Source organism: Hirundo rustica, chromosome 14, assembly GCF_015227805.2.
Source record: "Hirundo rustica isolate bHirRus1 chromosome 14, bHirRus1.pri.v3, whole genome shotgun sequence".
NCBI lineage: Eukaryota > Metazoa > Chordata > Aves > Passeriformes > Hirundinidae > Hirundo > Hirundo rustica.
Window position 1 is genome coordinate 10,944,735 of NC_053463.1, and position 14,145 is coordinate 10,958,879.

Below are 14,145 nucleotides of genomic sequence, written 5' to 3' on the forward strand. Positions count from 1 at the left end.
CACTTTCATGATATTCTGCTGTGGTCGTGGCAGTGCCCACAGGGCAGAACCAAGCAGAGATATTTTATGGGAAACAAGACACAGATTTATTGCTCTAACTTACTGGGCAGGTGGTGAAGTGGCGAAGAAAGTTTCTGTCCACTTCCCATTTTGGTGGGAGTGGGGCTGGAGAGCAGGGAGACGACATCACCCAACCTCCAGACAGCAATCCATGCACACACTCAAATACACCAAGGCTAAGAGCCAAAAATAACCGCTGCAGAATAATAAAAATATCATGTCAGTGGAATGATTGTAGGGAATTGAGCTGAGGTTCAGGCAGTTGCCTGGGATGGTAATTGCACATCCGCTTGTCTGAGAGCACCAAGCACCTACTGTGCCCATTGGCCTGGAAGGGTTGGTTGGGTGCAAACCCTTCCAAGTAGTTTAGTCTGGCTGCAGCCTCAGCCCTGGCAAATGCTTTTGAAGCCAGGGATCCACAGGAGATGGAGGGTTTTGGCATGCACTGCTCAGGTGAGAGACTTTCCTTCCACCTCGGTGCCACGGCATCCATTTCCACAGTTCCATGCTATTTTTGCTTTAGCTGCACTTAGCAAGGTGCCAACTACTTTCACTGAGAAGAAAACCCAGAGGTCTCCAAGACACTACTGTCTAAACATTTTGTTTCTAAGATGGATTTACATTAGCAATAGAAAACCAACACTTTGATTTTCAGTATTACTTCTGCAGTACAACTCTGCTGCCTGTTTACAGACTGCTGCGTAACACCTGCCCTGAAGTACTTTGGGTTTACAAACTTCAGAGAAGATGAATTTTTAATTTTTTTTTTTTTTAACAAAAACTGCTTTATGATCTGCCTGAAGTAAAAAACTGACTTGCTTTGCTCCTAGGTGCAACCTCTCCATGCAGCTTCCTCCTACATGCCACATTTTAGGCAAAGAACTTTTACGTGCCCTAGAAATTACATTAAAACACACAAGCAGATGAGATTATCTACAAACAAACACCACAAACCAAAGCAATATATATAGATGATGCTTTCAAAAGCTTAATCATTTGCTGCCTCCCTGCAACTTTGCATTTAAATGTCACACCGAGTATCGTCTCATCTATTTCAGTATGACAGGGTTTGCTGTCCCCCTGGGCAATCTACCAGGAGCCAGCGTTTACTCTCTGCCTACTGCAAGATTACACCTTCGGGGAATGCCATGCAATTTGCAAATTCGCCTTCACCTGGCTCCATCCTAGTTGTGTGATTTGATCTACGGAGGGGAAGTAAATTGCTGGAGCTGTAGTGCACCCTTCCCTCCAGCTGCAGGGCTGAAGGAAGCAGGAAGGTTCCAGCACTGCCAGCCCTGCACAAGGGGGAACTCACTGTTTGTAAAGCAAATAAACCCAACCACTGATTCAAGAGATACCACATGTGCTGATGCTATACATTATGCCGTGACCCACATTTGGGCTTTTTCAGCTTATAAAATGTGTTATTTAATTTCTTTGCTAAGTAAGGAACAGCACACATGAGAGAATGGCCTGGAAGACCTGTGATGGCTTCTCCATGAGGATTTCATAGAAGGCAACACTGGAATGGGGTTGGAAATGAGAAAATGGTTAGTAGGGTCATCCAAAACCAGGCCTTCAAGGGCAAACTGGAGTTATTTATATCACCTCATCCACTGGACCTCCTGAGTTCTGACATTGTTTCTTAATGCCATGATCCCATCCTGTCCCTCCACACATCCTCCAGCTGCCGCAGGGAAGAATTTGGCTGCTAAAGCAAAGGTGGGAAGGTGACTCAGTTGCCTCCCTTTGCTCAAAGTGCCAAGGAGAGGGAGCTGAGCGTGAGGAGACTGCAGGGAAAGGAGAGGCACCTGGGAGAAGTGGGTGCCTTCCTTGCCAGCCGTGCTGGGGACGCCTTCCCATTCTGAGCCAGGGATGGCCAGAGCAGCTGGGTGGGAACAGTCCCACCCCTTCCTGCCAGCCAAGTGCCACTGGGATGGCCCAGCACCAAGGTGAAGTTACTGCCTCTTCAACTGGGGAGGCACAAATTCAGCCCAGTTGAAATTATGGGCTGGCATTTCTCCATTTCCTGCAGAGCCAGGGTAGAGAAGGGGACACTGCCACAGGGAGCTGTAGCCCCTGTAAATCTGACAACCATTGGTCATGCCAGTTTCTTTCCACTCATTTCCATCAATTCCACCCATGTCCACAAGCTGATAATGGCCATGACTCCAGCCAGCCCCGCTGCTCTTCCTTTGTGTGTGATGATTGTGGCACCCAACCTTGGCTTTGCTGCTGGAAAAAAGAATATATAAAATAAAGAAAAAGATATGGCTTTGGGTACAGAACAAAGCAAAATTTCTGGGTTTGGTTGTACTGAGGGTCTCTTCGTATGACTTCTCTGTTGTCTGGTGTCATCATCAGAGATGTAGCTGTGGAAAGGCCCAACCAATGCCCGCCCAATGTGCACCATCACCCCCTGGGCTCTCCTCCACATGGGGGCAAGAGGAGCATGATGTACCTAAAATAACCACTTGGATAATTTCTCTGAATTGGTTGGGACCTACTTGGGGTGGCTTAAATCAAGCATGAAGAGCATGGGGTGGCAAGGCAGGGTGGGCACAGACCTCTGGGACCCGTCTCTATTCTGCCCCTGGCCACAGCCGGACATACATGGCAAAAAACAGCAAAAGCAAAACCATCTCTTCTGTGACAAGGAGACCCAGTTCAGGCTAGGCTCACATACCTGGGGTTCTGTGTCCACTCTGATCAGCAGCCCTGGGCTCATGGTCGTGTCCCAGCGCCCCAGTCCCTTTGGGAAGGACAGGCTGACTGACCAAGACTCTTGGAAGAAGCTGTTTTGGTTCCCTGCAGGTCCCACGCTCCTAGCAGCTCTGATTCTCTCCCACATGAGCCCCCACAACGCTGTTTCTCATAACTGGGCTCCACTTTCTAGGTATCATTTTCTAACCCCACCCCCCAAATTGGTGCATGTCAGCTTTTCCCATCAGCAGGTTCATGTTGTGTTGTCAGTAGTTTGGGGAAGGACTTTTTCTGCCTTTGGGGGAGGTGGCATATATCTCCAATGTATGGTTTGTAGAGTGGGGTAATCCAAAACCATGGGAACACTCTCCACAGCCCCCCACAGCCCCCCACAGCCCCCCACAGCCCCCCACAGCCCTGTGATCCCACTGGGTCACTGCACCAGGGCACAGTGGTGGGACCATAGAATCTTTCCTGGGGTGATGATGCATCCCGCTGCAGCAGCTTGGCCCAAGAGAGCCAGGGACAGGCTTTGGGACAGGTGGACATAACACACCCTGCAGTGTGCAGCCCTGGATATACACCAGCTCCCACCTAGCTCTGACCCTGCCTCTCAATTTCACAGGAAATCCAATGACTGGGAACTGTTGCCATCTTTTTTTCAGGAAAACAAAGCTTTTCGGGCTAATACAGGAACAAATGGTGAGTGTTGCAGTCCAATCCTGCCATGCAGCCTTAAGTCAATGGTTATTCCATAGAGAAGAATTGCAGTGATTGTTTGAAATATGAAGTTCAGTCTTCTTCAGGCTCTCTGACATCTTGACTTTTCTAAAAATAAAAAATAAAATTAAAAAGAGTTTAAACTTAAAAGTTTCTATATTTTCTAAATTCATTTAACCAATTGCACTATTTATAAGCCTCTCAGCAGGTACCAGCTGAAGATGGGTTTCCCTGGACAGGGTTTGCCCCAGCTATGGCAGCAGCACTGCAGGGCCATGGGGAGCTGGTGTCAGCAGAGCTACAAGGTGTTGCTTCACCTGTGCATGCAGGAAGAGGCAGCAAAAGTAATTTAAGAATTTGGAGAAGAAATGAGCCATTTTGTCAAGTCAACCTTTTCCCCCGCAAAATTTCTGCTGACAAGGCCAGCCATGGTGGGAAATAACTAATGGGGTTTTGTCTGTTCTGCTCAAGAGCATGGTGGTTTGAATCCCTGAGCTATTGTTGGTTTTCTGATGTTCCCTTGGATTCCGTGAGAGGAACGGTGTGGCATGGCTTGGGATGGCATTGAACAGGGTGGGACTCCCTGGGATGGTGTGGGACTCCAAGCTGGGTACTACAGGAGCCATCCTCCCACAATGGGATTTGTGCTACAGAGCTGAGTAAGTCCTGGTTGAAACCAAATACCCACATGCCAGAAAACACCCTCAGCTACTTCTTCCTTTACAAACAAGAGCACTTTTTTTTTTTTTTTTTTTGACATCTTGATAAAAGTTTTGAGGTTTTCTTTTCCTTCAAGTCTTTGACAACTGGAGCTTGCTGGGGCTACTGCTATTACGGCCAAAGGACACGAATATTTTCTGGCACACAGTCCAGCTCTTCCTCTCCAACGGCATCCCTGTGACAGGCCCTTTCCTGGAGCGCTGCTAACGCCCCTGATCCCCCTTCCTGCTGGTCGTGGCCAAGCTGCAGCACAGGGCGCTGTGGTCCCAGCATGGCCCAGGGACCACTGGGAAAAGGAGCTTTGCAGGAGGAGAGGTGCAGGTACCTGCTGGTGCCGTGTCAACCCCCACGGACACCAACACCCAAGGCAGGAGCCTGGCAGGCTTCCAGCCACGCACATTCTAGAGCTGATCCTTTTGCTTAACTGTTTGTCTTTTCCATTGTGGAGACCAGGAAAGCACCAATGGATATTCCTTTGCACATAAAATGATTCCTTGACTTTACCCAAGCCTTGCAACGCACTTGGTGCAGTCCTGCACATGTCCATGGTTTTCCACACTCAGCACATTACAAACATGGTCAATATTAAATAGATCCTTGAACATCGAAAAGAAATTCTCATCTTCTCATCCCGGTATCTCCTTATCTATCAGTTAGGTGATTAAAATCTGCACGTATATATAGAATAATAGATAACGTTATTCAACGTATAGAGAAGCCTTTGCCACCATTACGTAATGCCCTTCTTCGGGGTGTCTCACTTCCCACTGCATCCTCTGCTGCACAGGAAGACACCTATATTTGGCAGTTGCAATGGAGATGCAGGTCCTTCTTCACACTATAAAAATGGTGCTGTCTCGAGCAGAGAGGCAGAGAGACCCTGGCCACCCAGCCCAGACAGCGCAGGACGTGCTCAGACAGCGGTGGCAGGATGCTCCCCTCACTGAAGACAGCTTTCACTCTACTCTCCGTGCTCCAGCTCATCTCTTCCAGGGCCGTGAATCCACCTTCCCAGCAAATACTGAAGGAGGTCATCCTCCTGATCCAACAGCTCAACTCTGGGGTGAAGGTAAATGCTGCTGCACCTCTCAGCTTTGCTTTGCTCTCTGACCTTGTTATTGATGATGATGATGATGATGTTGATGATGATGATGACGATGATGATGCTCTTCAGTGTCCAAGGCCAGGTACTGGCTGTGCCACCATAGGGACTGGTGCCCTCCTGGGTGGCAGGAGCCCTTCCTGCTGGCTCAATCCATTCCATCCCACCTCCTGCTCAGGGCACCCTGGCCCATTTCGGCCTAGACTTTGTGTGACCAGCACTTGACTTGATGGTACAAGCAGCTCCTGGGGTTGAGTCAGACAGTTTTCTGCCTGACGTTAGGTACTTTGCAGAAAGAAGTGCTGAGGAAGAAGAAAACCTTCTGTGTCAGGGTGACAGAGGCAGCTCAGGGACACGGACATGGTGGTCTGGGTGGTGTGAGCTGCCAGGGGGTCCCTGCCCTACTCCTGGTGAGATCACAGGGATTCCCCTGCACCTTCTCAAACAAGTGCTGTGCAAACCCAGGTCCTGTGCCCAGGAGCCTGTTTGGAAACAATTTGCTGAAAGATGGATCTCAGTGCTGGCAGCACCAAGGGTGCATCCATGCCGTGGCCTGATGGAAGAAGATGGAGGCATGATGCCCCTTCCTGGGAGAGGGCACGGCTGGTCACTCCTTGGGGATGGTCTCATAATTATGGTCCTATAATGACAGTCTCATAACCACGACTCTCCCTTGTGTTGCCTCTCCAGGTCCCCTGCAATGACACCAGAGTGGCACAGGTTGCCTTCAAGGATCAAAAGGTAAGCATCTATGCAGAGACAGGCAGAAAATGCATTTATGATAAATCCAGACATAGCTAGGGCCCTTCTCCCCATGGGGCACAGCTACCTTGTGTAGTTTCATTAGTCACTGAGGGGCTGCTCAGTGCCAATTGCTGTGGTGAGCGTCAGGCTCCCTGCTGGCTGTGCCCGAGCACCGCCTGCAGCCCACACCTCTGCCCCCAGCTGCCCCCAGCCCCAGCCGGGGGCACAGCTCAGGTCACTGCTGTAGAATGAAAGCAGGCTGGGAAGTCACTGTGGAACCTCCTGCCAGCCCTGGACACCTGAATAAACAACTTCAACTTCATTTGTTCCCCAGGTGCCGGACCAGGAGCTGCTGTGCCAGGCAGACTTGGCGCTCACCAAAGTCACCAGGTGCAAGGAAGCCTACGAGCCTCTCCTCACCAACCTGAAGCGTCTGCACGGCAAGAAGGTGAGCGGGGGAAGGAGCCTGTGCCCCCACACTGAGGGTACCACAGGGCTGACCACAGCTTGTTCTCTTGAATGGGGCCAGAGCTGGCATTGCAAACGTGCCAGCGTTTCAGGTAATCTGCCTCTCTGGGGAGAGGACGGCAGTTCCCGCCAGCCCCGGCCACCCCAGAGCAGTGGCCGTGGGGGTCACACTGCTGGCCACAGGGGCCAGACGCTTGTTCTGAGCAAAGGACCATTCCTGACCTCCCGGGCCAGCATCCTCACCGCTCTGAGTTATTTGCTGAGTTATTTATGAGGCAACGGAGGCAAACAAAGCGTCCGTCTGGGCTGGGAGCCTAGCTACCCACCGACCCAGCGGCCGAATCGCGCTGCCAGCTCTAATGCATTTACGCTTTTCCTTCCCCAGAGCTGCTTCCTGAGCGATGAAAACGAGATCTACCTGCGCCACTTCTTGCCGGCGCTGGGGAACTTCACGCAGGGGCTGTACCGGCGCCGGGGCCCCTCGGCCGCGCAGTGACACGGGCACCGCGGCCAGCCCGAGCCGCCGCCTCACTGCTGGCGGCTCTAACGCGGGTTTTGCCCAGCGGTTTGCGTTTGTTTTGTTTCTTTTTGCTCCTCGTTTCGTGCACTTCCTCGGCCCTGCTCCAGCCCTCCTAAGCCCAAGCGATTCTCCCAGCCCGAGGATGCTCCCCGGGGATCCTCAGCTGCCGCTGGAAATGCCCGCGGCGCAGCGGGCACCGAGCATCTCCCAAGTTTTCCGTCCGAGCGCCGTGTGTTAGACCTTACTCGTCCTTAGCAGGAGAGGTCTCGTTTGTACAAGGCTGCCTTTGACTCCTCCCTGCGGCTCATCCAGCTGGGATGCGAGAGGCCCCTGCCCGGGAGGAGGGATGCGGGAGGGTTTGCCGAGCCGGGAGGAGCAGAGCATCCTGGACCAGCTGCCGAGGAGCCTGAGCTCTTAACTCATTCATCTGCTCCTGCAGCACCTACCAAAACCAAAACCAGATTATCTGCTTCCTGTTCCCCTTAGTGACGGGAGGTTTCTTCACAATCTTCTCCTCTTCCTAAAGAGATCAAAATCTAGGCTGAAATGATGAATTTTTCACTGATGTGTTGCTGAGTGCAGCTGATGTTCACCGTGTGCGGCTGAGGGGGAGGCCGATTTCTGGGAGCACAGCTGGGGAAGTGCGGAATTGGAGAGCAAAAACCGGGAGGGGAAAGGGGTCGGAGGGGCTGGAAGTGTTACTGCAGCTTCAATGTGTCTCTTCTATTGTAGGTGGCTTTTAAGTTATTAATACTGAAGACAGGAGAGTGTGTAGGATAACTTTGAATCTAATGGCTGCTCACTGGCATCATGCTTTTGAAGTTTATTTTATTTATTATTATATGTTATTTAAATAACTTATTTTTATAGTGTGTAACCTAAAGATTCAAGACCAAAAAGTCCTGGCTGTTGAAAGCTTTTCTTTGCTTGGGACCCAAAATAGAAAGGAAAAGCCAGTATTCAAGGTTTATTTTGAAATTACATGGTAGTTCTGTGGGATACAATCATATTTAAAATACTGCTACCTCATTTTAGGGAACTCTTACTGTCTGATTGCCTTTGCACAACAACGAATGAACACGTGCTGATTTGTAATTTATTGTTCTCCTCTCTATTTAAAATATTGGTATTATGAGAGTTAATATATTCAAATTACCATGTATTTGAATGTCTTCATTTTATTACTTTGTTCATATTAACTATGCACTGATTTTATTGAAGTGTTCCTGGGCTTAAGCAATAAACAATTGAGTTAAGAGCTCTTGGTGTCCATCGTTTACGCTGTCAATTCCCTCTTACCCTCAGTAGTTAATGAGGAGCATCGGGGGAGCTGCCTCCTTGGTCAGGAGCGCTGGCATTTTTGGGGCAGTGTCCAGTAAATGCACCCACTCTGCTGCTGAGAGCAAGGCCTCGAGAAAGGAAAAGGCACCAAAGAACCCACCTGGCTTGTGGCTTAGGAAACTGGTGAAAGGAAGGGCTGGAGGAGGAGGGATGAGAGCCTTTGTTTGGGAAGAGGGCCATGGTGCATGGGGCCACGGTGCAGTGGGGTTTTGGGGCTCAGGCTGTGATCTGGGGCAGTGGGGTTGAAGGGAGAGCCAGCAGGAGCCAAAGTGGAGCTGCAGGCAGGGAAGGCTTGTCTGATGGGAGAGGGAAGGGATGGGGCTGGCTCATGGACCAGAACCTGCCTGGTGCCAGCAGCACACACGTAGGAAACCAATCCACAATATAACTGCTGGAAACTGTTACATGTGCTCTAAATGCATGCAACAGGGGCTCAGCTGCAGCCTTGGGATTTGCCCTGGACAAACCCCAGCACTATTAGCACCAGGCATGGCAGCAGCAGAAATGCATGGGAACAGAACATGGCCAATGCCCGTGGGCACATGGTGTGACCCTTTGGGGTGGTGCTGTGCAGGGCCAGGAGCTGGATTCCATGGCCTTGTGGGTCCCCTCCAACCTATTCTGTGGTTCTGTGATTCCGTGATCCCTGCTGCCATCAGCTGCCAGTCACCACAGGCAGGATGTGACAGCTGGGCAAACCCTCAAGGCCCAGTCTCAGTGGCTGTCCTGGAATCTTTGTGGTTTGGGACAAAGAGGGGAGAGCTGAGCTGATGGCTGTGACCTCTGGCAGAGCCCAATAGGCACATTGGTGCTTGAGAGCCTTGGGCAGGATCCTTGTGGGATGGGAGATGCTCCACAGAGTCCAGGGAGCTCCAAGAGGAGAAAAACAGAGGACACATTTCTGAATCAAGCCCTTTTCTTTGCTAGGGAGACAGGGCAGCTCATCCCTGGATGGTGGCTGGGGTGAAGGCACAGCCAGGGCTCCAGAACAAGTGTGGACCCCACTGGGGCCGTAGCTGCCCCTTCAGTGAGTGGTGGGGCCATCACTGCCATCAGCTCCATCCCACCCTTGGGAAAGGACATGGGAGACTTTCCATCTGCTGTTGGGTTGGATTATTGACCCTGGATGGAGGTCAGGCTCCCACCACAGCACTCCTGTCACCCTCAGCTGGGCACTGGGGAGGAAACACAACAAAAGGCTTGTTGAGTCAGAGCAAAGGCAAGGAAAAAACAATCAGCAATCACTGTCACAGGCAAAACAGATTCAGCCTGGGGGAAAATTAATTACTCAATTTATTGTCAATCAAATCATAGTATGATAATGAGAAATAACAACTAAACCTTCAATTGCCTTAACCCCACCCATCCCCTCCTCCAGGCTTGACTTTGTTCCTGGTTTTCTCTCCTTTCTCTTCCAGCTGAGGTTGTCAGGGTTTTTCCCCAGGGCACTGCCATTGTTGCCAACAGGCTGGGCCTTGTCCAGCAGCAGATCCCTCTTGGAGCAACTGGAGTTGGCCCCATCAGGCATCGGGAAATCTTCCAGCAGCTTCTCACGGAACCCAGCCTTGTAGCTCCCCACTATCAAAACCTTGCCGTGCAAACCCAACACAACTTCTGACCTTCTCATCACACAGTGATGCAGTTTTCCACCGTGATTCAGCCCGAGCAGAGCAAAGGTTAACTTTTTCTGTGATTTGAGCATTTTCTCTTTGTTTATTCCACCATGATCACGGAGGAAATCCTTGAGTCTGCAGGATGGGGCTACTGCCTCCATCAGCTTCTCCAGCATCACTGTTAGGCAGGGATCCTACCACCACCACTCATCCCAGAGCAGTGGGACAGCTCTGGGCATGCTGGTGAGGACCCACTATCCCTGGAGGCCATGGATGCAGTCACACAGCCAGAGCATGCTCCTTACCTGCTCTCCATAACAGGGAGGTAGGAAACAGCAGAGCTCTCCACTGGCAAATCCCTCACAAAAGCCTTTCTGTGTCGGTGACTTCAGCTAATATCATCCGGGGCATCTCAGAACCAGACAAACAAAATTACTCTCAATCTGGCTACTCCCGGATTCATCAAGTGCTCACAAGTTGTTATCTGGTAGCAGGTTGCTGTTTGAGTTAGAAAAATCCCTATTAGTTATTACAAAACTCCAAAGTTTCCCAGCTCAGCGTTTCTCAGTGCCATTTCCTGTGGCAGTACCCGTTGGTGGGGCTGGCAGAGCCCATTGTCTGAAAACTTGGGCTGTTGTTCCCCGAGCAGGGCAGGATGGACAGGGCAGCCTCCAACTCCCTGAAACGCTGGAATAGGGCCACAAAGCCGCGGCTTCCCAGCATCGACGCAGCAGGACCATCCACAGCATCTCCCTGCACACAGCCCTGCAGGATGCCACACTGCTTTGGGGATCCCGTTTGCTCAGGAGGGCCCACAGGTCTCCCCAAACCCCTCGGGCTGATGCTCTGCTCCTGCCCAGGTTTGTCCCCACGCGGCTCTTGCCACACTTTCTGTTCCTCCCCAGATTAAGAAACTCAGGGACGGAAATCAGTGTGCAGATGAAGGACGCTCGACGTGATCTGGAGATATTCAAATGAAACACGACAGAAGAACTTGCAGGATACCCAAAGGAAAATAAAAAGAAAAGTGTTGCTATTGGAGTGTGCCAGAGCAGTGGGCTGCCCAGTTTAACCACTTCCAACTCACGGTGTAGAGAAAGCCTTGAGATATGGAGAAATGGAGAATCCCCAAACCAGGCAGCTTATATACTGTATGTGACCTGACTCCTGTCACTGTCATCTTACAGTGGAAATTTCATAAAGCAAGATCAGAAGAAAATTTTGACTTGCACAAAAAAGAGCTGTTGCTCTCCTAATCGGGAGCAACTTTGGAAAGTGCCTATAAGGGAAAAATAACTTTTTCCTTCTGGTTCAGCAATTTTACAGTAATAAATTGAGGTGCTTCCTCCAGAAAAGCGCACACAGTTAGAGATCACCAAACAATCCAGAGACTAAGAGCTGAAGGGGTCCAGCCAAAGCAGGCATGAGTGTCCTGGTCCAGGTCCTGCTCACCTTCCTGATGCTGTCAGCCTTCCTGGGTGACGTGGTAACTCCATGGATACACACACTAGAGACCAACATGCTGAAGGAGAGCATGAGGCTGCTGGACGACCTCCAGCAGAAGGAGGTAGGGCTGGTTGGTGCTTCACCCACCGATGGGAGGGATGGACCAGGCTCAGAGGGCCCAGTGCTGAGCCAGAGGAAGGTGATGAGCACGGGGTTCACCATGCTCCTGGGGCTCTATGGGTGGGTGGATGTGTCTGTGTGTGCACACCAGGATGGATCCGTGTTGTCTGGAGCCTGATTGCTCCTCTCCTTTGTGTCTTCGTAAAGGTTTCCTGTAACAGGATGAACGTGACAAATATTTTTGCAGATGATAAGGTAAGAAAAACCCCAGCTATAGAGCCCTGATGGGGACTGGGAGGATGCTGGGGGCCAGAGGAGAGCACAGGGCAGTGGGAGGTGGGCAGGAAGCCTGAGATCCTGCCTGTCCTGAGGTGATGTTGTGGAGGAGCAAGGAGCCCACTGTGAGCCCCCAGCACAAACGCTGGGCTGCCCAGCTGGTTCTCACCACGCCTGCTGGCCTGCAGAGGTGCCCTCACCTTCCCACACCCATCTCCACTTCCAGCCAAAGCAGCATTGGTGGCTTCTGGCCACCCTGGGGACAGGGAGAGGCCAGAGGGAGGGCAGGGATGGGCACATGTGCTTGGACAGCTAACAGAGGTTTCAGCTTTTCAGAGGGGAACATCTCCCTTTGCTTTGGAGTGCGGTCACCAGCTCAGGCTCCTCCACACACCTATTGCAAAGCACAAAATCCCTCTTCAGCCCCTTATCTGGGGAAAGCTCTGCAGTTAGCACAAGATTTAATAGCAGATAATAAGGCCTCTTTCTATGCTGTAAACTGCTGCCTAAGCCAAGCTCCCCAGCCCCTGAGTTCCTGTTTTCACAGAAAGCCCATGCCCTCACCTGGTGCCACACGTGGAGGCACCCGAGGGCACGGCAGCCTTCACTGGGGGGCTGGGGCTCAGCACCCCTCCCCCCTCAGGGGATCCCCACACCCCTTCTGCCACGGGGAGCAGCCCTGGCAGTGACAGGAGATGCCTGAGATGCTGCCCATGCTGCCCAGCCCCGCACTCAGTTGCCCATGCTCACAGGGATGGACTGGTCACTTTTTTGAAGATACAGTTCGGGTGAAAGCTGAGATAGAGCAGGCAGCACCAGGAACAGCCCCCGGGGAAGAAAGTCAAAATTTTTTTATTGCCACCAGCACTTATTAACTCCTCATCTTCCACATGTCTCTGCTATAGGACTTCTCAAAGCCACTAATGCAGGCAAACTCTTCCCAGGTGCTTTTGTTCCTCCTGCAGCACCTCTGCCCGCTCAAAGCAGGTTCATTGCCAAGGGAACCTGCAGGGAGCAGCCTCACAGGGTCCCACATCCACCCCTGCAGCAGGAGCACGATGCTCCACCATAGGGGTGCTCGCTGCTGTGCCACACTGCCACAGCTTCTGCCAGGGCTTGATTCCTCCTCACCAGGAAAGGGATGGGAGCAGAGCCAGCTGTGCACAGATGGAGCTGGGAAACTTCAGGGAGGCTTTGGCACCTCAAACCACAATTTTCACCTACCCTTTAGAATAGAAATATATTATTCGTAGTGTTTTGATCTGCTGCTAATAAGCCATGAGTGCACAAAAGTTTTTAAAAAGTCATGTTGTCTTTTCCCAGAGAGGTAACAATACGGATATCTTTTGCAAAGCTGCCACAATTGCTCGAGAGGGCCAGAGCTGCCACAGAAACTTCAAGGGCATTTACCTCAACTTGCTCGGCCTGGTCAGGAGCAGAGAAGGGTACAAGGTGAGGCACAGCTCTTCCGGCACCGCCCTCAAGCTTCTCCCTTGGTCACTATTTTTGTTTTACTCTCACAGCACTGTCAGCAGCCCAACCCAAGCTGCAGAACCCAATCTCACCCCAGCGAGCTTCTTAACAGCTCCTTTTTCCCCATTCCAGAAGCAGTGTCCTGTGGCAGCAGGCAGCACCACCTCACTGAAGAATTTCCTCAAGGAATTACACCAAGTCCTCCAAGAAGATTATAAGAATCAGAAGTGAAAAAAACACTTGTTTTTAAACTATGACCCTATTTTTCAAAGATTATGTATAGTAATTCTTTAAATAAATGTATTTTTGGACTAAATGTGCTGGGATTGCATAGGATGTTACACCAAGCAACAGTTAAGAGACTTCCCAGTTTATGGGAACAAGGGTGATGTGGCTAGGAATTGCCAAAGAATCTGTCCTGCTATGGAACGAAGCTCATGCCAACATGAGGAACACAGGTCTAAGCCAAAGGAAAAGCCCAAGAGAAGGCAGAGGGGAGAAGCCAGGCCACAAATGGGGCATGCTCCTGAAAGCTGGGAACCCAAAAGTACATGCTCAAGCTGCAAAGGGAGAAGCCAGGTCTGAGGCTAAGCAAGTTCTCTCCTCACTTTACTTACAGCCTGCATTATAACATATTTACATATATGGCACAGTCCTTTGTGGCCCAGGAGTGAAGAGGCCAGGATGGTGCAGGGTTTGGTTCATGAATCAGCTGAGTTACAGGGCTCAGGGGAGCTGCAGACCAAACGTGGTACCCATGGGCAGAGCAGGCTGGGGGGCCACAGGCACTGCCAACCCACACAGCTCATGCAGCAGAGGAAACAGCAGAACATTCCCAA

General features: G+C 51.1%; 1 protein-coding gene across 1 annotated transcript; it reads left to right on the top strand.

Annotated features, from left to right (window-relative positions):
- The first annotated feature begins 11,414 nt into the window (after nucleotides 1–11,414).
- IL4 (interleukin 4) lies at nucleotides 11,415–13,537 on the top strand. The gene is made up of 4 exons (XM_040078544.1): nucleotides 11,415–11,558; nucleotides 11,765–11,812; nucleotides 13,157–13,285; nucleotides 13,439–13,537. Exons 1-4 carry the CDS (start codon nucleotides 11,415–11,417, stop codon nucleotides 13,535–13,537), a joined length of 420 nt encoding a protein of 139 aa, XP_039934478.1.
- Nucleotides 13,538–14,145: the final 608 nt, after the last annotated feature.

Bases quoted from the DNA above. Each gene is read 5' to 3' on its own strand.
- IL4 (XM_040078544.1), top strand. From the start codon at position 11,415: ATGAGTGTCCTGGTCCAGGTCCTGCTCACCTTCCTGATGCTGTCAGCC. The intron at 11,813-13,156 runs GTAAGAAAAACC...GTCTTTTCCCAG, and splicing joins ATATTTTTGCAGATGATAAG to AGAGGTAACAATACGGATAT. The intron at 13,286-13,438 runs GTGAGGCACAGC...TCCCCATTCCAG, and splicing joins GGAGCAGAGAAGGGTACAAG to AAGCAGTGTCCTGTGGCAGC.